This window comes from Haliaeetus albicilla, chromosome 26, assembly GCF_947461875.1.
Source record: "Haliaeetus albicilla chromosome 26, bHalAlb1.1, whole genome shotgun sequence".
NCBI lineage: Eukaryota > Metazoa > Chordata > Aves > Accipitriformes > Accipitridae > Haliaeetus > Haliaeetus albicilla.
The window spans coordinates 16839951-16863375 of record NC_091508.1 but is presented as its reverse complement, the minus strand read 5'-3'; the positions used below and the strand labels follow the sequence as shown (position 1 = coordinate 16863375).

Below are 23425 nucleotides of genomic sequence, written 5' to 3'. Positions count from 1 at the left end.
AGGTGAAGAGCCACCTTGAATGACAGCTTTCCAAACACAGTGCAGAGAGGAGGAATGGCTAAACAAGCTACCTGAGGCATATTTGTCCTGCAGTGCCTGGCAGTATGGTGGAAGATATCTGTTAATAACTATGAAGCAGAGCAAGCAGAGACTTCAAGGCTTTTTCGTAGGTTTTTGTTTCTACTGAGCTGTATTTAACTGCTGAATTCCTTACTGTGCTGTCGGATGAATCAACATGTTTTAATATCAACAGGCTATTTCATCTGCTTATCTATTGTTATAAACAACTCTTTAAGAATAAAGGAAGCTTAACAGAAAGCCACAGTGCAGCTAGTTGAAAAACCACATAAACTAGTACTTTCCTATAGCTGAAAATGATTAAACCGAGAAAAGTGACTCAAGATTTATTCCAACTGCAGTACAGTAGTAATATTTAGTGTTTTGAGATTGCACTGGATGTAGCATAATACACCTATGAATAAGTCAGTTAATAGGCAAAACACTGTACATGAAAAGCAACAGTCCAATGTCCCAAGGTTAATGGCTAGCTAGCATTTGGCTCTGAAGATTGCATCAGCATGAACAGTTTGCCAACATTTGACAAACTCCACATGGGCTGTAAAAGGCAATTGACATTTTTAATTTAGAGTGTAAGATAAAAGCTAAGCTCTCTGTTGTAATTTGAATTAACATTATAGTGTTGAGACCTATAAGTTTTTTGCAGCACATCATAAAGGAAGTTTAAGTACAAGTGAGGGAGTAGTTGCTGCAGCACAAAAATAGCTCAATCCCTCATACCAGTTTAAAAAACCACTACAATCAACCAAGTGATAGGCACTTCTGTCTTGCACTACAGTATTTGATCCGCAAGTGATGGATGATTAAAGAGTTAAAGCTTGCAAGAGTTTAAAACCCCAGCCTTACCAGTGGGTGAGGGTTAAGTCAATCTTTCCCAGCTTCCTTAAATCAATCTTTCCCAGCTTCCTAACTCATCACTTACCCTCCCACACAAGACATTTTTTTAACATTAAAAGCTACTACAAAACATACTTATCTAGTGAGGTATGGGATTGTTGATTGCTCCCATTTCCCATACTCCCTTCTCTGTCGCTCTCTAGGAAGAGCGTTGTATTGCTGTTGCTTACACTTCAGTATAAAAATACACTATTAAAAATAACTTCTGCCACAAAAGTGTCTTCCAAGCAAGGTGAGAGTAGCATTATCCACTCCTAGACTATTGGGTGCAGCTGGGAGGGACTACTAAAGATCTTGCAGACTTCAGGCCCAGGAGCCTGCATGCAAATTAACCTGACAAGCTGTAACAGTCAAATCCTCATGAGAGATTTTTCTGATTAAGAACAGGTGACTGGCCTAGTATGTTCTGTCAGATCCTGCAGATGTGTTCCTCTGCTTAGGAAGACCTGGAGTTGCCACACAAATTCACTTAGCCCCCTTAGAAGAATGTAAAAGTTTCTTGTACAATTTCTTTTTCCCCAAAGAATCACAGGGGCAAGCAGTTACTTCTCCCCCACACCCCTTCTCTACTATTTAGTAACAGATCTCCTGGAGTTCATCGTGACTTTCCATATTACTGTAGCAGGAGGTGTGGTACAATGCCACAGCTCAGGTGATATAAACTATAATCATGCCCTTCTGTCCCTGAATAGCTGATGCTCACCTGTAGAAGCCACACCAGCATCAGTCTGCTGATGGGAAGCCTTCCACTGTACCATCTTCTTACTGCAACACATCGAGGTATTCACACTTGCAGACACTATCATAGTCCTGAACACACCACACATCCCTTCATTTCACTAGCCCATGAACGAGACCGTGTACAAGGAAGGGAATATGACTGCCTGGAAGCATTCCTCTGTTCTCCTTTGCTCTGGTCTAGTTTTTGTGGAAAGAGGAATTAAATACTTCATAATCCCAGCACTTGCAAGAATAAAGCAGGAGAGGCTGTATCCAGTGCTATGTATGTGTCATGCTCAGAAATTCTCTACAGGTTAAAAAAAAAAAGGGGGGGTGGGCAACATTTGGGTATCAGCCAGTTCAGAGATGAACAGTGGGATGTTAAATTAAAAAAACAACCAACCAACCAAAAACTTAAAAGCCCACACAGTTCACTCTGGTATTTTCACCATATTCCCTGCAACAGTAAAAAGGCTTAAGTGCAAATATACGAATATGCAAAAGGTCTGAAAGTGCGTTGGAGACCTAAAGGGTAATCAACCCTTGGGTTTTGTATCTCTCATCACAGCATCTTCATGAATATCCAGCTTGGCCTGTACGGTCTTGCAGCCTTTATCAGAGTAGATTTTCTGCTCTTTTGGGAAGAACGTCATCTCATCAGCCACTGCTTGAACAATCTTCTCATCAACAGCATAGCCACGGGCTATCATTTCAGCCCTGACACACATCTTCACATGCTTGTGCTCCAGGGGCAGGAAGGGAACAAAGTAGTCAATGAGGTTCCTGTCAATGAGGCTGCTGTGCCACAGTCCACCTGGAGGAGTTGGGGGGGGAGGAAAAAAAAAAAAAAATCATAGGAAGGAGTTTCTCTAAACTTGAGCCTGCATAAGATAGGATCCGCAGGCCAGACTGAATTTACAAAGCAGTTTGTCTCAAATGCTGCCCAAGGAAGAAAAGCATGCCGGTTAGCTGGATGGATCAGACTGATGGTACCTTGCAATTGTCACTGCTACCCTTCACTGTGCATGCAGAGCAACTTCTGTGCCAAAAATTCTCTTGTGAGGGCATGACACTGGTGTGAAGGGACAGAAGGGCACAGGGCCAGGCCACTGTAGGAAGCTGGGGTCACAGGAAGCTGGGCAGGGTCAAGGTAGGCTGCAGTACAGATTGCAGAGATGAACCCTATGTTATGAAGTAAAATGAATTTCCCATTTTCTGGGGAAAGTGACTTACTATTCTTGTTATTGAAGACTCCTACAGATAGCATGGGCTCCAGGTCTTTCAGCTGAATCTCTTCCCTGCTCTTTCCACTTGTCCAGAAGTCAAGAGCTGCTTTATTAATTAAGTCACCACCTGCATTGCTATTCATAAAAGAAAAATGCACAGTGGTGAATACAGACACAACTGAACCAGAATTTCTTTTTTAGCCAGTTACATGTATTGCTAATCTGCTTGATGTCAAACAAATCACCAAAATGGAAACCTGTAAGCCAAAATTTAAGGAAAGTCTCCAGTTCTTTAAATAGCCATCAGTGTGTGGTGGGTTGACCCCAGCCAGCAGCCAAGAACCTACACAACTGCTTGATTATGCCCTCCCGCCTCAGCAGGATGGAAGGAGAAAATAGGAAGAACAAAAGTGAGAAGACTTGTGGGTCAAGATAAAGACAGTTTAACAGGTATTGAAAAGAGGAGGAAAAAAACCCCAGGGAAAGCTAAGGAAATCATTTACCACCCCTACAGTCAGACCAACACCCAGGCAGTCTCAGAAGAACCATCACCTTGGAAGCTGAAACCCCCCTTCTTTCTCTACCCCAGTTTTTATTGCTGAGCATGACATTACATGGTGTTGAATATTTCTCTGGCCAGTTTGGGTCAGCTGTCCCAGCTGTGTCCCCTCCCATCCTCTTGCCCACCCCAGCCTACTCACTGGGGCAGAGTGGGAAAAAGAGAAAGCCTTGAGGCTTTGCAAACACCATCCTGAAATAGCCAAAACATTGGTGTGTTATCAACACTGTTTTAGCCACAAATCCAAAACACAGCACCAAACCAGCTGCTGTGAAGACAGTTAACTCCCTGCCAGCCAGACCCAGTACATGATGCACCCATCCCAGAGAACTTCCCCAACATGTGAACTCTGATATGACCTGTGCTCTGGGCCAGGCTCGTGAGCTCAGCACGCTGCAGTGATCTGCTGCACAGCATCAGACCTGCTCCACTACAGCCACAGGCCATGCAAGAGCTCATAGTGCTCCCCCTCTGTCTTTACAGAGAGGGTCTTCACTCCAGAGCGGTTCTTTTGCTATTCTTTGAATGAAGTCCCATAGGAACATCATTATTATCATCATAAACACAGATTTATCTCAGTATCTCAAAATGACTGAAATAGGTGCTACAGACCTGAGGAAGATGAAGATGGCTTTCCTGTAGGACACGCCATCAACCTGCTCATAATAGTCTAAGAATGGCTTGATGGCATCAATGAGACCTGGATGCATTTTGTCCATCTCATCAAAAATGAAGATAGAGTGGGGACAGGCACTGACGTTGCCCCGAATCCAGTTCTGCAGTTGCTCCTGGAACAAGATGTTGAAAGACACTCAAAAACTAGGTCTCTTCCAGATGTATTGCAAGATGCTTGTATGTGACAGACCCTAGGGACACCTTTTCAAATGTCAGCATCCCACACTCAGTGGTTATACATTTTCCTGAGGGAGGACCATAAACTCTGTGACTGATCCCTTTGACACGTGACACTGAATTTAAATGTGAATTCTTTTCCTGCTCACAGAGGAAAGACTTTCTGATTCTTTCTTCTTAGTGTATGGATAAGACATGAAAACCAGGCTGAGATCAGAAGTCTTGGAGAAAAGAAAGCTTCTTTTTGTTTTAAAAAATAAAATCAGTGTTGTGCCTTTCATATAGAAACCACATCTATCAGTACTTCAGTTTTGGGTACCTTCAAACTTTAAAACATGAAGATCAGAATTCTCCAATGTCGAGGAATGAAGTCACTTGAAAAATGTCTTGTGCAGGCTACACTTTCTCATGACACAGTATGTCGTGGGTTGAGCCGGCCAGCAGCCAAGCACTCCCCCAGCAGGATGGGGGAGAGAGAACAAAGAATAAAAGTGAGAAAATTAATGGGTTGGGATAAAGACAGTTTGATAGGTGATGGAAAGAGGAAAAAACAAGCAAAGGAAATCACTCATCCCCCTGACACATACAGACCAATGCCCAGCCAGTGTTAGAGCAACAGCCACATTGGAAGCCAATGCCCCCCACTTTTTCCTTCTTCTACCCCAGTTTTTATTGCTGAGCATGACAGCATATGGTACAGAATATCCCTTCGACCGACTGAGGTCTGCTGTCCTGGCTGTGTCCTGTCCCAATCTCTTGCCCACCCCAGCCTGCTCGCTATAAGTGGGGAAAAAAAGCAAGCTTTGAGGCTGTGCAAGCACTATTCCATAACAGCCAAAACACTGGTGCCTTACCAGCACAAACGCAAAACACAGCACCACGGGGGGTGCTATGGAGGAAGTCACCTCCATCCCAGCCACCCAGTACATGCAGTTTTGATGACGGGATTCTTTCCTAACAGCAAGCATCACCAGATGGCATCAGTGAGACGACAGCACTAGGAAATTACTCTCACTTTGGATTTCTCAGTGTTTTGGTGCCTTTCACTTTCTGCATGGATTTCCCCCTCCATCTCTCCTAAGCACCAACTTTGGAAATACCCAGCTGTACTCCTCCAGCTGCCAGGTATCTGAGGGAGGTGTGCAGCACAAACAGCCAAACCTCCGTACTAGGGGGTCTAGGGACTCATGGTAACTGGATTCCCTTGCGTGCCTCCTCACCTTGTAGAGCTTGAGTTGGTCATGGTGGGGGAAGTGCAGGGTGGCCAGAAAGAGATGGACGAATTTGCTGCGCAGGCCGGCGCGGTGGACATGCTCCGCCAAGATCTGGCTGAGGAAGTTCTTGCCAGTGCCGGCCCAGCCGTGGAGCGAGAGCGTCAGCGGCTTCTTGGGGCTGGGGTTGTTGCTGAAACCCATCACTGCCTTCAGCACCACGTCCTTGGCCAGGTGCTGCCCAAAGAGCTTGGTGTCCAGCTGCGCCTTCAGTGCTGCGGGGAGAGGGAGAGCTCAGCACCCCATGGCCACCAACGGGTGCTGCTCACTGGCCGTGCACCGGGCGAGCTCAGCGCGGCCACCCACGGGCACTGGGCACCGGTCACACACCGGGCGAGCTCGGCACGGCCACCAACGGGCACCGGTCACACACCGGGCGAGCTCGGCACGGCCACCAACGGGCTCTGGGCACCGGTCACACACCGGGCGAGCTCGGCACGGCCACCAACGGGCTCTGGGCACCGGTCACACACCGGGCGAGCTCGGCACGGCCACCAACGGGCTCTGGGCACCGGTCACACACCGGGCGAGCTCGGCACGGCCACCAACAGGCACGGGGCTCAGCACGGCACGGCCACTGCCAGGCACACCGGGGGCCGCCCCGGTCAGTGACCGGTTACCGGCCGAGCTCCGGGGCAGGGCCGGGGAGCCCAGGGCGGCCCGGTGTCGTGTCGTCCCCCCCCAGCCCCCGCCGTACCGGTGGCGTTGAGGCGTTGCCCGGCGCTGGGGCAGCACTCCACGTAGTTGCAGTAGAAGCGGGGGTGGGACAGGTAGCCGGTGAGAGCCGAGGCGACGCCGATGGCGAGGCCCACGCTGAGCGGTTCCAGCGCCGCCAGCCCCGGCAGCAGCAGCCAGAGCAGCCCGACCGCCCGCGGCATGGCGGCTCGGCGCCCGGCCCCGCTTCCGCCCGCCACCGGCTGCGGGCGGGAAAACGCCCCCGCCCCGCCCGTAGCCGCCGCCGCCATCTTTGTGAAGGGCACGGGCGGCATTCGCTGCCCTTTTGACGACGTCGGCGAGCCGTGACGGAACGGTGTGTGGGGGGGGATGACGCTAGGGGCGCTGCATGACGGCATTAGCACCCTGAAGTGGAGAGGCGAGGCTCATGGAGTCCTTATCGCCTCCATCGCCTCGGGGCGAGCTGGGCGCCCTCGCTCCCCTCAGAGCCACCCAGGCCCCATCTCCTGTCCCCGTCCCTCCCCTCCACCCCACCGGCTTTTCCTGCAGGACATGGGCGCAAATGCCGTTCCCCATCCCGTGCCACAAGCGTAAGCCTCCTCTCCCTCTTTCCCCACTGGCGGCTGGGGTTGACAGGGTCGGGAGCACACCACCAGGCGTGGGTGGTTGCATCGGACCGAGCAAACCGCGGAGGAGCTGCCCGCAGCCTGCGGGAGAAATGGTGTGGGGACATGGTGTGGAGACGAGGAGGGCTTTTCTGCATGCTTTTCATGTGACGATCAGCAGCACTGGCGCACGGTGTTCCGCAACGTAGACAGCTCGGCCAGGATGGGGTTCACATCGGCGTGAGGTGGCGGTGCCGCACCGATGGGCTGCTGAACCAGCACGCTGCCACTGACCAGGGCCTGCTGGACAATCTGGAAAACTCATCCTTTGTGCTTGAGTTTCCACACCTGTAAAGCAGGAACAGTGGTGCTGGTCTCCGGTGCGACTTCTGTGAGATACGCAGGTGACAGCCAGCATAAAACAGACTGATACTATTACTGAGAATGTCATTTATTAACAGATTTTATTAATTAGGGCAATGCTGGGACTTAAGGTGCAAACGCTCTTGCCACAAAAGTGGGAGATTTTCCTCTTCAAAATACTTTCGTTCAGGATTGTTTCTGTGGCAAAGAGAGCAAACCTCATCACCCATGTATGTCCCTCTTCTACTTACTCTATAGCATGATTGTTGCCGTGTCCGGTGTGTTTATTCAGGGGCTTTACGGAAGGTGCCTCTGGTACAGGACAGCCTGAATCCCTTCAGGGAAGAGTGTGTAGACTGAGCTTCAGGGAGGGGAAAGGGAGTTACTGGTTCTTCCATCTGCTGTGGTCTTGTAGCCACAAGAGGAGGCATTCAGCCTGGTAATGCTTAGATGCTCAGAGCCACTCTGGAGGCTACAGTCTTGCAGCCTTTGCTGGAGTAGAGCCTTTCTTCACTGGGGTAGTCAGTCATTGCCAAGGCAATCTCTGCTATGAGGTCTTCATCCTCGGGATGCCCTTGCACGCGCAGCTCCTCCCGGACACACTGTCTCACATGTTTATATTCAAGAGGAAGGAAAGGGATGAAATAGTCGATCAGGTTCTTCTGGATCAGTTGACTGTGAAAGAAACCACCTGGCAGAGAGAATAGGGAGCTTTACCATTGGCGTGCTGTGGAGGCCAGTGCGTTGCTGCGTACTTCGTGGATCATTTTGCAGAAGACATCAGCAGTCCTGGGACTGAGCCCAGAGGTACTCACTGTTTCTGTTCCTGAAAATTTCCTCTGAGAGCAGAGACTGGAGCTTCTTCACAGGAATGTCTTCTCTTCTCTTCAGGCTTCTCCAATAATCAAGGGCAATCTCTGTTATCTTATCTCCACCTGCATTGCTGTTAGGAAAGAGATTCACTGGCTCATTAGAGCTGTATTTTTGCCATCTTTATTGCTCAGATCTCGGCAGTGGTTTAAGTCACTTGGTGTGATTCTGCACTGGAGTGGAGATGAGATGTCCCTACATGTGGGTGTTGCCAGAGATGGGAAGTGAGAAGGACTACACTGTCTCCCAAATGACAGCAGTGTCTGATGGTATGAGCACTCCTCTGGCACAGTGGCTTGAACAGCTGCGTTTGTCATTGCAGCAGAGCAGGGGGATTGGTCATACAGCCAGGTATTACTGAGGGGCCCTCTAACAAGCTGCTACCCACTGTGGTAATTGCTGCCCCAAGCTGAAATGGGTAGGTGGCTATGTGTTTGAATGTAAAGGCAAGCTGAGAGGTACACCAGGCCAAAGCTTGGGGTTTGGGCTTGCTTCAGTCATACAATGTGAACAGAGCTGGGGTGACCCTCGGCAAAGGGATTTCCCAGGAAAAATACTTGGAGGAATTGTGCTGCCTTGATCTGTGTATGCAAGTGGTCTTCAATAGGTGAGTTTCCCCCTCTCTGCATCTAAAGAGCTACCTAGGGGGGTCCCATCCATCCTACAAAGACTTTTCTGCCTAACAGTGGTGTTATAGAGCTGGAGAAAACATATTTACTGACCACTGTGGAAGTGGCATCTCCAGTACTTTTGGAAGCTCACTTGAGGAATGGGAGCCTTTTCACCCCAGGGACAGCTCACCTCTATAGTGTTGAATAGCTCAAATCTTCTGGCTGACATGATGGCTGGGCATGTTCATTGATAAAATGCTGTAAAGGCAGACAGTGAGGCACCTTGAGCTGCTCAGCCACGCTGCAGTCAGCTACAAACCTATCAGCAGCTGTTACTCCCTTTGTCCCTGCTGATTCTGTGGGACCGTAATTCCCTTTTGGCCTTTGGCTTTCCTTACTTCAGAAAGATGAAGATCGCTTTGCCATAATAAACACCATCAATCTCTTCATGGTAGCCAAGGAATGGCATGATAGAGTCTATTAGGCCATGTGGCATCTGATCCATTTCAGCGAAGATAAAAAGAGACCTTGGACAGGCACTGACATTGCCTCGAATCCAATTCTGCAGCTGTTCCTGTGAGAAGAGGCAAAATTATCTGGGATTTGCACTCGCAGTTGCAGATAAATTGGAGAAAGTGAGATAAAGCTTGAAGTACCTTATAGAGATGGATATGAGAAAGGTGTGGGAAATGCAGTACTGTGCTGAAGTGGTGCACAAACTTCCGTCTTGGTATACTGAGCCGATAGAGGTTCTCTGCAATGATACTGCTGACAAACGATTTGCCTGTTCCAGTCCAGCCGTGGAAGGACATCACCAGGGGCTTCCTGGGCCGTTTGGAGCGCATATTTGTGCTCAGAGCTCTCAGAACTATCTGGATAGCAAGATGCTGGCCAAAGACTTTTCGGTCCAAATCCGTCTTTATAACTGAAGGAATGAGGGGAGAGAATAGTCAGAAAATGCCGTATTATTCCTCCCTTTTTTTTTTTTGTTGCAGCTGAATGACCATCAGGGAGAACAAATGTTTGCCACCCTCTGGCCATAACAAGATTGTGAATCAGCAGAGAATCCAGCTGAGGTACAGACTCGTGAATCAGACTCTTGATAGCATTTATGGGAACCAAGCAGTTTGTATGAGATAGGCAGGACTCCCAATGGTATTGCAGCTACTGTTTCCTATAAAGTCCTAGGACGGGATCTAAGATATGTGCAGAGACTTGTTCATTGCATGTGCTAAATTCTTGTTAACTATTTTAGTGGCATCTAGTATACCTCACATTTATAGAAAAACGTGCTTCTTTTGCTATATCAAGTTCTCTTTTAAAAAAGTACCACAACTGGTGTTTCACTGGCTAAAGTACTAGCTAACGGCCTGTTTGTAAGCAGCCAGATCCAGGGCTGGTAGGAAGTGACATACTGAAGTACCTGGAGACGCACAGGTCTCCAACAGTTGAGGATTTGTTTTGAAATCTGTGGCCCAGCACTGAAATGAAGCAATATTTGTAATCCCATGACAAAGAGAAGGGGGATTTCTAAGTGGCAGGATCAGGAGTTTGTGGTTAGATTGTTGCATAAGCTCTTTTTCAGACCATGCGCTAGTTCCCTGCAGGCAGAGTGAAACAACCCTTTCTTCCCCAATCACTGAGGACTGCCAGCCTGCTTGTCTCAGGCAAGCGAAGCAGCATGTTTTGAATCTAGACTTACCACTAATTGCTGCTCATTTGACATGTATTACAGGCAGCCACCAACTGGGGTGTGGGATACCACTGGGGTGTCTGTCTCAAGAAGATGTGGGATTATTTCGTTAGCTCTTAGCCTTGAATTCACCTCCAGAATTTTGCCTGCTTCTGCCAATATAAACCAAGACACCAGCAAGGAAAATGCTCCAGTACTGCCATGAGAAGCAGCATACATGACCACTTGTGGGATAAGCAATATTAGGTTAGTACAGCCTTTGCCTTCTAGAGCCACTGTGGGCAGTAACTCTTATCTTCCCACAACCACCCCAAAGGAGGTTGGCATTAAAAAGGAAGCCCTCACCACCCTGGGAAGGACCATCAGCTGGTCCCACTGACAACTTGGCTCAAGGTGCCCTTGCCGCTGCCTTACCTGAGAAGTTCAGCGTGTCCTTCATATTGCAGCATTCCAGGAGACTGCACTTGAGCCAGGACTGAGAGGAGAGGAGCTGCCAAGCGACAGCAGCACTCCCCATGAGGACTGAAGTGCTGAGAGGGTCCAAAGCTGGCGTCAAAGTGGGCACAAGAATAAAGAATACAGCAGCATTCAGAAGCTTCATGGTGGGAACTGAAAGCCAGCCTGGCTCAGCAGGAAAGGAAAGCAAAACAGAAATTGCAGAATAACTTCCTAGAGCGTGGGGCCTGAGGCTGTTGAAGAGGATGGAAGCCAAGTCTCCTGTAAGCTGGAGGTGTTAATGAGTTAACAGACTTATCACGCTACTCCTTGAGAACTGAAAGTGTTGTGAACAGGGTATTGCCATGTGGGTAGAGGGAGAATTTCATCAGAACAATCCCAGCTCTGAGGGGAGCAGGACTGGAACCTCACTGCATCTTAACCAAGGTGCTAATTGGTCTGGTGATTAACCAAGAACATAGTGATGCTTGTTTTGGGCTTAGTTCAGAGTGGGTTGTGCAGCTAGCATCGCAGAGTACAAAGATTTCTGTAGCAGTGGCTGGAGCTCTGCAACTCACAGGACTGAACATGTCAAAGCTGGTTTATTAAAACCAAGTTCTCAGAGCAGATATTTTGTCCTGATAGCTTCATGATCCACTGCACCACCAAATAAGTGTGTTTGCAAAGGGGAAGGACAGACGCTGAAACAGCTTTCATTTTCTCAGCAAATGCTTTTTTTAATGAAAAAAAGGTGAAAAGACATTTAAGTAATTCTCATTTTATTTTTAAAATCTCATTGGAAAAACACTGAGCAGCGTTATTTAGTACTCAAAATACATGCTCAAGATTTGACATCTCTTTTGAAGTGAGTGCCCTGTGCTGTCAACTGCTGAGCACCTGGGAAGCCCTGTTGTTCCCTGTTTTGAGGAAGTCCTCACTGTCAGCTGCCATCTCGATGTGGGTACAGCTTAGGCTCTTGGCTCGATATTCCAAGGTGGTTTGCCCAGATGTCTCACCTACAGAGGGGTGTCCTCAAAGCCTCAGGGTTTGGGCTGCGAGGAGCTAACACCTGAGGAGTGGGGTTTGCTGGGCTTTCTGGCTGCAATCTCTCTGTTGGGACACCCAGAGGCTGCACAGAGGCCAGAGGAAGGAATTGGCAGTGGCATATGCAGATTTCCATGTTGCCTGGACTCTGTCAGAGCTCTCCGAGACGGCTCAAATGATAGTTTTACAAAGGTGGTTTAATACCACTGAAAAAATGCTGGGAATTTTCCAGTCAACTGTTTCCTTGATGCACCGGTCGTCTGCATTTGTCTGTGCTGAACACTAGATGGGGTGTCAGACAAAGGTTTTGGTCCAGGATTTACAGGGTAGAACAACTTTTGCAGAAAACTGAGTCATGCCTGAGAAAAACAGAAGAGAGAGGAGTACACATCTGCAAAGCCGACCACTCGTGTTATGAAATATGATTTCTTGGGATACCACACAACCCGGCCCTCATGGCTGCTGAGGGCTCACAGAGAGCAAAAGCCTCATAGGCAATTTCAGCAGGAGACCAAGAGCAGCCAAAGTTATCCTACACAAAGGAAGATGGAGAGCTGGAATAAGCTGAAATAGACTGTCACCCCTGAATCTCTCTGGGATAAAGTGTAGTGCCAAGTTGTGTCTTGCAAAGGGTGAATCAGTTTCATGGTTTATGGTTCACCCTTTCAAACCTGGATGGTGTGGAGCCTCTTCTGACTGATGTGTGAAGGGTGAACGAGATGTCCATAGTAAATTTCTCATTGCGGTCTTGTGTCCTTTCACAAAGTCTTGCCAGCCTGGAAGGGACTGCATGTCCCAAAGTGCAGACAGGAAATGCAAAGTGATATGCTAGAAAGAACACAAAGAAGGAGAATTACCTCATCTATGCAAAAAGAATGGGTAGCATGGGACACATCTACAGATCTTCTCCTTTCCATGTGGGAGGGAGGTGGCATATATTTCCTATACAACAATAGGATGTATGCTGCATAACAGGTACCAGATGGGTGTTTAAATAACCTTCAGCTGCAACATGTCATGCTGTTATCTCATTATCCCTTACAAGTTAAATGGGTTCAAGCTGGGCCCAGACATGGATGAGATGTCTAATAGTGGTGGTGAGGCTGACATTGATGGCAATTTCCTTGAACAGCTGTCTGGAAGCTCCAAGTGGAGCACAGACCCCGCAACACACAGTCCACACTGCAACTCTTGTTGCCTGTTGTGTTGTGCTGATGAGCACGTCATTCTTCCATCTCAACGCCCTCCTGTGCCCTGGCCACTGAACTGGTATCCCGTCATGTATTCACACTGTTCTCCTGACCAGCACAGGAGGTAGTGGTGGTCAGCCAGCAGTGGATCATCTTGAATTAGCTGCTACAAGCTGAAGGTACTGAAAATTTGTAGCACTTTCAAAAAGTGTTTGGTGTGCAATAGTTGGCTTGGAGTATCTGTGATTTGTTGTGTTGATCAGCAGTAGAAGTGGTGTGGTGGGAAGGTGTGGGTGTGGGAGAGGTAAGGGCATGGGGGGATTACGGGAAGAGGGAAGGTAGGGATTTGGGGAGCAGTGGTATGAACCAGAGGATGTGGAGTGTTTGCAGTGAGTAATTCAGAGTGCTAAACCTATTGTGATAGAAGAGGTAGTAGAAATGGGGTGGATGTGTTGCAAAGGGAGAGATAAAGGATGCAGAGATGGAGTACTTAAGGCCAAGGATGAGGAGAGAAGAAAGTCGCAGATGAGAGCTTTGCCTGGCCTGGCTTTGCTTTCAGTGTGTTGAAATTTTCTGTCACCCACCCGCAGTTTGATTTGTACATTGTTGGTTTAAACTCAGCATTCTCGGGACTTTGGGCTCACAGCTACATGGCAGACAGCCTAGAGAATTTGGGATATGGCTGGTTAGCATGGCTTTCTGATCACGAGGCAGCAAACCTCGCATTTGTCTGATGAGCCAAGAAACATAATGTTTCCAGCCAGGGGACAGGGTGCTAGGAATCGGTGTTGCAGCCCTGCCTTGAGTTCATGGAGTACAAGAGGTTTCCAGGTAAGAATTGTAGGGTCAATGCTTTTCCCAGAAAAAGTCTGTGTTTTTGTTGGAGAATGTATAAGGTCCTCAATATTTCCATGTGCTTTATGAAAAAGGTTTGGTAACATGACTGCTGTTTTACATGAGGTGCTGGGCTGGCAAGAGGTTCTCGCTGAAGGTTTCTAATTGGAGAAGAAGTAGGAGACTCATTTTTCCCTATGTTCAGTTTAATTTCTACCTAAACACATATCTTCTATCCCTGCCTTCTGACTCTAGCTAGATGCTCTCTAATGCTTGGAGTTTTTCTGAGGGGAATTTGGTTTATTTTTACGCTCCCCCCCCCCTCCCCCCCATATGTGTGGTTTCGGTTTGTTTTCTTTCCCTGCTTCAATTTCAGCATCATCTTCCAAGCGCTCCTTATCCTAAACATAGAGATGAGGCAGCGACAGGAAAGGGTTGCTACTCTGACGTACGTTGGGATCTTTTAAGAGTGGGGTTGTGCTGGGCTTTAACCAAATACAGAGGCTGGCTAAGCTCTGAGGACTACGCTAACACTGTGGAAGGGCTCTGACTCACTGAAATGTGTTCATTGACCTTTCTATAATGTGACAGTAGCAATAACACAAGACACCAAAATCTACATTAATGTTGAGCAAACATTGTCTAATCCTAGCAACACCCAGGGAGTCAAGAGACTGTCATCCTTCTCTTGCAGGTAGGAAAATTTAGGTTTGCAGATGATGAAAGTTCTTCTTAACATGGTAGTTCATAGCAAAGGGTTTAGCAATTCTCGTCAGTCTTTGAAATCTTTACTCAAGAGCTGGAGCCATGATTCGCCTTGGGCAGGCTTAAAAATCCTTGTCAAGGGTACAAAATCACAGAGTCCCTTGGGTCAGTGTGTGTCCTTGGTCAGTGTCTGTGTGAAAAGGGACAGTCCAACAAGGAAAGGTATGGATGAGCTTGGGATTTGGGTGAAGTGGAACATCATATATGTGTCCAGATAAATCTTCCCTTGTGAAATAATTCCTTTGATCACGTCTGAACCCTTGTAAAATTCTGATGTACCAATACGGTGTGGTTTCTTTGTTCTGTTTGCTGTCTCTAGAAAATGCAACTGAAAGGCTCTTCCCTACAACAAGAGGAAAGGGTTTCGCATCCCGATGCCCAACCTTAAAGCCCTTTTGCCTGAGCCTCTATTGCAGTCAGAGACCAGAGTCTCACTGTGCTGTACAAGCAGAATGAATAACCAGCCCCAAGGACCTTACAGTATTTGGGTGCAATGGTGGTCCAAACCAGAGCTTTACCTGGTCTACACTGATACAAAACTACCCAGAGCAATGTACAGCAGCTGAGGATCAAGCAAGGTTTATCAATGTTGCTGATGCCCTTTGGCCGTGGTGAATGCTGGCAGTCTCTGCAGCAGGAGACAAATGTGATTTTTAATCTGGTATCAAGTGGTTTTCAGCAGGTGGAGCTACACAGGTCATGTTACCTGGTAGGGATAGGAGTGAAAGGTAGGGGAGAGGTGTTTAAAGCCATGCTTGATCTACAGCATTGGTGTGGGTGAGGGAAGCTGCTGTCTCACATTTCTTGCCTCCCTTGGGAATTTCTTTGAAAGGTAATGTTTTCTAGATAAGTACAAGGTAACAGGCTGGCAGGGCACTCCTCTGCTCTTTATAGGGTGAGACCTGGTGCTGAAACCTGTTTGACCTTTCATTCATACCAACTCCATCAAGCAATGATGGATGGAGAAGGTCTTTCTCAGAACAAGCAGGGGTCGTTATTTAAGTGGCCAGCAGCCAGACTGGCTCTGCTCCTCCATGGACCGCTATGTGCTCCAGAGGGAGAAGGGATGGAGGCAGCCTGCCCTTTGGCTTTGGAAAAAAATGAGAGGTTTCTGTTCATCTGAACAGGAGGTGCCAAGACTGCCATAGTGACAGGCTTTGAGGAGATCAGTTTTTTAATCTGTGGCTGGGTGATCTTAACAGGTGTCCATTTCTAAAATGGACTTTCGTGGCATAGACACACTCCAAGCTTATGTAGGTTTTGGTGCCAGGAGTAAAGATATTAAGGTATAGCTTGGAGAAAATTGCTGTTAAGAGTTTAAATACCAGTGCTGCAGGGACACTGGGACGGCTCAGGTGGGTGTTTTATGTGCTGGCTTGGGTATCTGGTGTTGCAGGGCAAGAGGATACAGCAGCTCAGGGTCTAATGGTACCACCCAAAGCCAGGTGCAAATAAGCAGCAGCCAGCTATGGACCATGCAAATCCACCTGGGCTGGCAGCTGAGAGAGGCACCCTCGGGGCAGGAACTGAGGAAAGCAAAGCAGGGTGTGGGACCAGTGTTTTACCAGCCTCGCCTTTTCACCCCTCACCGCTGCAGAGCTGGCTCTGCTCCTGCCTAATTGCTTCTGGGTTCTGATTTCAAGGCCTGTGTTGTGCAAGATCGAGATGAATAATGTATGGAGTGGTAGTGATAGACCCAGTAGATGGGCTATCGGGTTGCACTTGCATGCTGGCAGTTAGACTCTGTTTTGACTTGTAAACTAAACACTCCTGGTGCAGACATCCTCTGTGGTTTAGTGATTAGATCTGGGGACTGCATTTGGACTCCAGGGGTCAAGCCAAGGTGCTGTCACCCAGCTCTGAGCAACACTGGGTAAGTCACATCATCTGTTCTTCCTAATCCCCTGTGTGTCTTTTCATGACATGAACAAGAGGGGAAGGAGATCCCATAAAGAGATTATTATTATCATCTTAATTTAAATTGTGTTTCATTATGGAACTTACTGTCCCAGGAAGTAATTTAATTTTAACAGTTTGGACAATGACTTGACGCATGTAATTATCAAGCATTCCTATCATGTATGACAACAAATTTGCACGGAAGAGAATTAAACCTTGTGCTGCAGGTTCCTCACTGGTAAGATGGGGATGCTGTGAGAGCTGGATTTCACCCGCCTCAGTCCTGCCTTTGTTTTTTTCCCTTCTTTTTAAAATTGAGCCCAGAATCTGAAACTGGAGACTGTTCCTGTTTGGCTTTGACTGGACTCCAGTCTGGGTCTGGGACCTGATTTCTGGTTTTGTTCTCCAGGCTGGCTTGGAAGCAGCTGGCGTGGAATAGCTCTCACATGAGCCTGTCTGCTGTGTGTAGCAATAGCTCTCATTGAGAGAACAAGAAATAATAGGAAAACCTTAACCCATATTCTATCTTAAAATTTGAATTCTGTTGCAAATAATAATTTAGAGATAAAAACTGTGTGAAAGGGATGAAACTTGAACTTGATGAAATAAGAAAACACTATGCTTGCGTGGTGGGGGAGGATTGCTACAGGAAGAGGATTATAGGGCATGAGTAACGCTGTGCTCTCACTCCAGTCATGGGCTCTGATGTGGCGAGTGGCTTGTATTTAATCCAAAGTACATAAGGTGATGGTGTTATTAAGCAGACATGCCCATCCAACGCTTTGGGACCCTTAGGTGAAAGAGGATTTAAAAGTGCTCAGTAGGTTTTGGGTTGGACTAGAATCAGAGGCTGTGTTTATCTTGGGGTTTGCAAAACTAAACACCCTGCTCTTTCACCCATCTTCTGTGGAAGAGCCATAAATACAGGTCACTAAAATTAGTCTTGCAAAGCAGCTATTCTGACTGCCGCTTCTGTTATTCCTGCTCCTCTGTTTCCAACTCATGCCTGAATAAAGACCTCTGCCTGGTCTTAATCAACTTTAGCAGTTGGCGTTGAGGAACAAGGAGGTTCACCAGGAGAAAGCAACTATTTGCTGCTGTAATAATTTCCCCATTTGTTCAGATGGGCCAGGTCTGGCTGCCCTTGGACAGTTGTGGAAGTTACGGAGCTGGGCTCGGTACTTACCAAGGACAGGCAAGAGATGAGCACCAGGTAGTTTGCCAGTGAAGGATAAAGGACAGCAGGTTCTCTTCAGGCTCCTGGTTTGTCAGCAAACCTCAGAGGAGATCTGTAACCAGAGAACAACAGGCACTAGCAGCCAGCAATCCTTGGCACCAGTGGTGAGGTCTCCTGAGCAAGGAGGGATGTGGTGATCTCTCTGGAGACTGCAGTGAGGAGGCTTCCTGGAAATTGCACCAGGTCTGTCCATCTCTGTGGTTTGGACATCAGGCTGTCATTGCAGGACAGCCAAAGTGTGTCTCCTGTTTGGTGACTTGCCATCAGGAGCTTTCCAGTCCATCTCTGACCTGTGTGGTGTCTCTTCTGCCTCTGGTGCTGAGAACGGTGAAGAAATCACCCAGGATAGCATCACAGGACTCCAGTGCAGAGTGAAACCCTGAGATGACAAGCTATTGTGCAGCTGTTTCTGCTAAACAATAGCAGACTTCAGCAGCCAGCTGGAGAAAAATGGCTTTGTAGGGCCTGAGGTGGTCCTGTTGCATGTGGCCTTTTGGAGTTGACAGTCTTGGGCCCATTTTCCAGGGAGGAGTGTGTTCTCTACAGCCTGCCTGTGTTTGTCCCTTACACCCAGGGTAGAGCTCTGTCCTACCCATGCTGGTCACTCCTGTACTGTGGGTGTAACTTCGACTCCACACTAGCTTGATGCAAAATGAATTCACTCAACCACTCCATTTAGCTGATTGATAGAAAAAAAAGTCATCTTGGTTTTTTCTAGGTTCTTTCTGGGTTGGTTCATTTGTGTTACTGAAAGAGAAAAAATAAAATCCAGGAGCAAATTTTAAAATTATCTACATGTATTGAGAGTTTGGGGAGGATCTTGTAGTTTAGGAGCATGAACTTGAGTGGCTGCAAACAGACACTGAAGTCCACTTACTCAACTGACTTGAGTGCTGCAGTGTGAGGGGAAAAGCACCACACTGTACAGGAGCTCCTTTTGGTGGTTGTGTAGGTTGGACGTGAAAGAGCTCTTGGGCAGGTAAATCTCACAGAAAGGCTGTAGCCACCAGCTCTGCTCTCATCCCTTTGTAGTGAGCACCATCAAGCACGCTGGGTGGCTTTTCCAGTCCCCTTGCTCCAGCTTCCAGGCTTGTCCGGCCACATACAGGTTGTTGTTCCTCCTGTGCACTGGACGAGGCATGTCTGTACTTTCTTGCGGAGGGACAAGTGACACACTTATTGAAAACAGATCAATGTGCAGTTGTCACTAGGTCTCAGTGTTCAGAAATGTGTCCCTCTAAGCAGGACCAGCTAAAAGGTATTTAATTATTTTACTTCTGCAATGTCCAGCTGAAGTATTGTATGAGGACCTGTTAATTTATGCCTCGCATCTTACTGTGAACAACCTGGAAAGTATCATTCCCATACAGATTTGTCAATGTTAAATAAGGATGGAGGGTCAGGAAGGGATCTAAAAATGTTAGGTTCTTTTTCTGGGAGATATGTTATCTAACAGGAAGAAAAATGTGCTCTGCTAATATAAAGGATTGCGTGCAGGACTTTAGTTTCCAGCTATTGTTAAAATGTGTGTTTGAGAGCTGGGAACCTGTGGCCAACAGTGAGCTGGAACAAGTTGAAAACAGGAGAACCGACATGCTCTACAAAAACAATGTTAAGTCCATGCTAACAGCATAGCAAGAGAGGAGACTGTGCTGGAGGATACAGAAAGGCCCTAAAGGAATAGAGCTGAGCAAGTCAGATCTATTGTTGGATAGCTGCGCAGCGAATGTCCCAGGGCCGTCTTCTGTAAGAACATAGCTGGAATTCCTTCAGTTTGGCAGTAGCCCCTCCAGAGTACTAAATAACTCGGTGTGGAGTCATCCTAGACCCCTCAGTGAGGACTCGGTGGCATTTAAAAGAAAAATGAGCTACTAGGAGGCTGAAGGATGGTTGGAGTGCAAGGGGTGAAAGGAGTTGACAGTCATGTGCTGGTCATCTGCTTGCTTCAGCGTTGGAGAAAAAAAAGAAAGTATGACTGGGATAATCAAAAGCATGGAGGAATCTCCTTTGAAGAGAGATGAAAGCGAATGGGAATGTGGTAAAGCTGAGTAAGAGGTGATTTAACAGACATGTATCGAAAGAGGAGTATGCTAGACAAAGCTGAGCAGGAATTGCTGTTCTTCCTAACTCCCCCCCATGTCTCTCTGACATGAGCAAAAGGGGAAGGAGATCCCATAAAAAGATTATTATTATTATCATCATCATCATCTTAATTTAAATTGTGTTTCATTATGGAACTTACTGTCCCAGGAAGTAATTTAATTTTAACAGTTTGGACAATGACTTGAAGCATGTAATTATCAAGCATTACCATCATGTATGACAACAAATTTGCAAGAAAGAGAATTAAACCTTGTGATTCAGAGCTTAAGTTAATCTCTGACTTCTGAAGACTGGATGAACCAGGTTGTATGGGGCCAGAGAGCCTCAGTCCATCGCTAGGTACCACAGGGGCATATGCTACCTTGAAACCATGATGTGCCCCACAGCTGGTACAACCCAACAGGCTCCCTGCTCCTGTTGAAGAGCAGCAGTTCCCTTCCACCACTGAACATGCACATGAACTTCCCCCAGTGTGGTATGGTGCAGCACAGCTCCTACCCATTTCTGTTGCCTAACTCTCCTTGTGGGACAGCTCTTTCCCTGCTAATGTGGCTGCAGCATCCCGTAGCCTCCTGTCCCTACGCCCTTTTCACAGCTGCCTTCCCACCTGGATCCAGCTTCTGTCCTGCTGATGGGGGAGCACTTCTTGTTCAGTTTTGGCTGAGTTGGTTGCACTGTTGACAGAAATGTGCTGCGCTAGACCCATGCATTCCGCTGCTTTGTAAATATTTGTAATGAGCATGTATCTCCTTGCTGCGGGCTGAGTAGACCAGTCGCAGTTGGATAAACACAGGGTGGAGCAGATTTCTGGACACACATCATGGACGCAAGGACAAAAGCCTGCAAATCAGGAGAGTAATCAAAGCATGGGACCCAGGCAGGTTCCTGGAGTCCTGCTGGTGGACCATTCAGGCAGGGAAGAAATCTTAGGATAGTTAGCCCAAGTGCCACTGCCTGTGGAGTAGCATGGAGAGGTTTCTCTACTTCCTTACATTATTCAGGCCAAATTCTGGTCTTGGTAAAGTCAGGGATCACTCGGGGAGGTTGTATGGTCCTACATCCCCTTCTCTTTCCTCACTGTGGGTTTGGGAAATATGTACTGACTGTTTTTAACTTTCAAGTGCAGTAGATGTTGCATTGCACAGGGTATGTAATCCCTGCTCTGATGTCTAGGCAGGGACCTGTGAGCTTCATTCCTTTTTCCTTATCTCCTGCTCTGCTGCCTCAGGACATGACTTCAGCCTGGGTCATGCTCTGTGGGTGCTCCCACCACTGTGAGCAAGAGGGTAGCTGAGACAACAACGCAAATAAAAGTTTCCAGGCAACGTGGGCTGTAAATAATGCAGCTAAATTACTCCCTGCTTTCCAGTGTGATTATGGGGAGGGTGTTTTTAGCATTGCATATGTGGGGTGTTTATTAATAATGTCAGAGTGGAGACCTGGACCACCTTTTTCCTGGCTGCTGAGATGCTGAAGAAAGCCTGAAAGACATGTTGTGCATCACCCAGTGCAGGGAAAAGAAAGGGAAAGTTTTGACATGCATCTGGAGCATAGCTGTGGGCTGACAAGTGACTCAACTCAAAAAACTTCAAATTGCTGAGAAGCTCTGACTTCTGCCTGAGTCAGGTCATTCAGGGAGGCCCTGGTCTGCTGCTCTAGGAAGCCCAGCGAGCCTCCATCTGCCAAGGACCTTGCTCTGAGAAGCGATAGCATTTAGGAGATCAACATGTGTGATAAAGAGATTTAGAAAACATGACCTATATGGAAGGGTGGGAGGAATTGCTGCTGTTTAGTCTAGGGGGATGGAGGGGACACAGAGAACTCGGGGTTTTAAACATAAGCTCTGTGTTTTGGAAAGCATTGTAGTGGGTGAAGCTCTACGGCAGGGCCATGAAGGAGGGCTCTCCTTAGAGTCGATCTCGCCAGGATGGTGTAGCCACTCTCAGCTGGGGTCAGGGACAGGCAATGAAGTGCTGACCTTTCCGTTCCCTCTTGTGCTATGCTTCCACGTCTCTGTAACAACTTGAAAATGCCTTTCTGTTGAAAACAGGACTTACAAGGCTTTAAAATGGCGAGCTCTGAGGCCTGCTGTTCTTTCTGGGTTTCAGGGCAGGGTTAACAGCCCAGGTGCTGAGAGGTACCCACCTGCCGAAAAAGGTCCCTGATCTTAAGCTGGGCATCCCATTGCACTTCTGAGGGCAAGCAGAGCCCTGCAGATCAACACAGTAGTTGCTCACAGTCCTTGGTCAGGCACTGAAGAAGAGAAAGGCCATCTTGGTTTGTTTTCTACTTTTCTTCTTGAAGCTACTCATCTGCTATTGAATGTCAGGTCTCTATAAGGCTGAAATCTGGGACCACATCTGCTTTCTCTCCCAGCCCTGTTAGTGAGCCAGTGCTCTTAATGCTGTAAAACATGCCCTGATTCCCATTTTTCCATAACACAGCATGTGGAGGCAGGACCACGCAGCATCCTTTACCTTTGCTTTTGCTCAAGAGCATCCCACCAGGGAATCGGTATTTACTTTGTAGTTTTGCAAATGCTTGAAGCCTAGGAAATGTTTCCCAATTCTGAAATTTTTGGCAGTAGGATTTGTTTCTCTTCTCTCCCAGCCTGGCGGGGAAACTCCCTCTTTTTGGGCAATAACATAAGTGGATTTTGCCTGTTGTTTACAGCTGATGGGATCTTGTTCTTGGGAAGAGAAACACATCACGAGTTGCTGCAGTGTGGCTAAGTGAGAGAGATGCCGGCTTCCCACACACCCCAAGCCCTGATCCGTGTCTCCCACTTTTGCCCCATGGCAGCAGTGGCAGGTGCAGATCTGCCTAAAGCCAGCTTTTAAACCAGCTGTGTCAGACAGAAAGCAGGGGAGAGGAGAAAAAACTTCCCTCGGCCCCTCAGCACTTCTCCCAGCTGGGTTGCATCCCTGAAGGCACACAGCAGCATAGCCAAGGAATTCTTTCCTCTAAGAAAAAGCCCAGGCGTGAATCCATGTGAGGCTCAGAATAAGAGAAAATAATCTGCCTCCCACATGCTCACAGCCTGACAGCCTCTCTTCCAGCGTCTCCTTGCTGTCATAGCAGCAGGGGACATAGTGACTCCCCTGCAGCCAGGGTGGGTATGACAGTTTGGGGCAGGAGAGTGGTTGAGAGCTGGGCAGCAGCCTGGGAACGGGCAGGAAGGGACGGTGGATGGAGCTGGAAGTAGAAAGGAGGAGGACGTGCCACCGCCTCTCACTTGGCCCTGGGCCTGGTCCCTGTCCCTGGGCTGTCTGAGGAACAGCAGCTTCCTCTGCTCCTCTGCCTCAGACCCGGAGTCACTGCACCCCTGCCCCTTCCCTGGGCCTCTCCTGCTGGCTTTCTCCTGCTGCAGGCATCTGGTCTTCTGAGCGTGAAGGAGTCTGATCCTACATTCCTTGTGCCTGAGGCCTCTCAGATAGCTCCAGCCAGTACAGTCACTTTAAAATGCAAAACAGACAAAATCTGCCCGAGTTTGCCAAA

At 47.8% G+C, this 23425-nt stretch overlaps 3 protein-coding genes across 4 annotated transcripts in view; 1 reads left to right on the top strand and 2 right to left on the bottom strand.

The window, feature by feature from the left end:
- Nucleotides 1-387: 387 nt before the first annotated feature.
- Nucleotides 388-6691, bottom strand: TOR1B (torsin family 1 member B). The gene is made up of 5 exons (XM_069770575.1): nt 6301-6691; nt 5553-5818; nt 4093-4268; nt 2929-3056; nt 388-2509 (listed from the first exon to the last, which is right to left on the bottom strand). The coding sequence occupies exons 1-5, from the start codon at nt 6674-6676 to the stop codon at nt 2232-2234; spliced, it is 1224 nt and encodes a 407-aa protein (XP_069626676.1). The 5' UTR covers nt 6677-6691; the 3' UTR covers nt 388-2231.
- A 625-nt stretch (nt 6692-7316) lies between these two features.
- Nucleotides 7317-11289, bottom strand: LOC104318487 (torsin-1A). The gene is made up of 5 exons (XM_009919763.2): nt 10835-11289; nt 9384-9652; nt 9126-9301; nt 8062-8189; nt 7317-7937 (listed from the first exon to the last, which is right to left on the bottom strand). Exons 1-5 carry the CDS (start codon nt 11019-11021, stop codon nt 7693-7695), a joined length of 1005 nt encoding a protein of 334 aa, XP_009918065.1. The 5' UTR covers nt 11022-11289; the 3' UTR covers nt 7317-7692.
- A 2569-nt stretch (nt 11290-13858) lies between these two features.
- PTGES (prostaglandin E synthase) overlaps nt 13859-23425 on the top strand; it is a 35137-nt gene continuing 25570 nt past the window's right edge. Inside the window, exon 1 of one of the 2 annotated variants that reach the window (XM_069772241.1) lies at nt 13859-13920. The gene's annotated coding sequence lies outside the window, so the exon portion shown is untranslated. Of the gene's footprint in view, nt 13921-16460; nt 16562-23425 lie in introns of those variants that run through there. The other variant, XM_069772242.1, reaches the window with a different exon arrangement.

Excerpts from the sequence above, each read along its gene's own strand:
- TOR1B (XM_069770575.1), bottom strand. The coding sequence starts at position 6,676 with ATGCCGTCATGCAGCGCCCCTAGCGTCATCCCCCCCCACACACCGTTC. Across the intron at positions 5,819-6,300 it reads GCAACGCCTCAACGCCACCG|CACTGAAGGCGCAGCTGGAC; the intron begins GTACGGCGGGGG and ends CTCTCCCCGCAG. Across the intron at positions 2,510-2,928 it reads AGTCTTCAATAACAAGAATA|GTGGACTGTGGCACAGCAGC; the intron begins GTAAGTCACTTT and ends CAACTCCTCCAG.
- LOC104318487 (XM_009919763.2), bottom strand. The coding sequence starts at position 11,021 with ATGAAGCTTCTGAATGCTGCTGTATTCTTTATTCTTGTGCCCACTTTG. Across the intron at positions 9,653-10,834 it reads GGACACGCTGAACTTCTCAG|TTATAAAGACGGATTTGGAC; the intron begins GTAAGGCAGCGG and ends TCATTCCTTCAG. Across the intron at positions 9,302-9,383 it reads CTCATATCCATCTCTATAAG|GAACAGCTGCAGAATTGGAT; the intron begins GTACTTCAAGCT and ends CTCTTCTCACAG.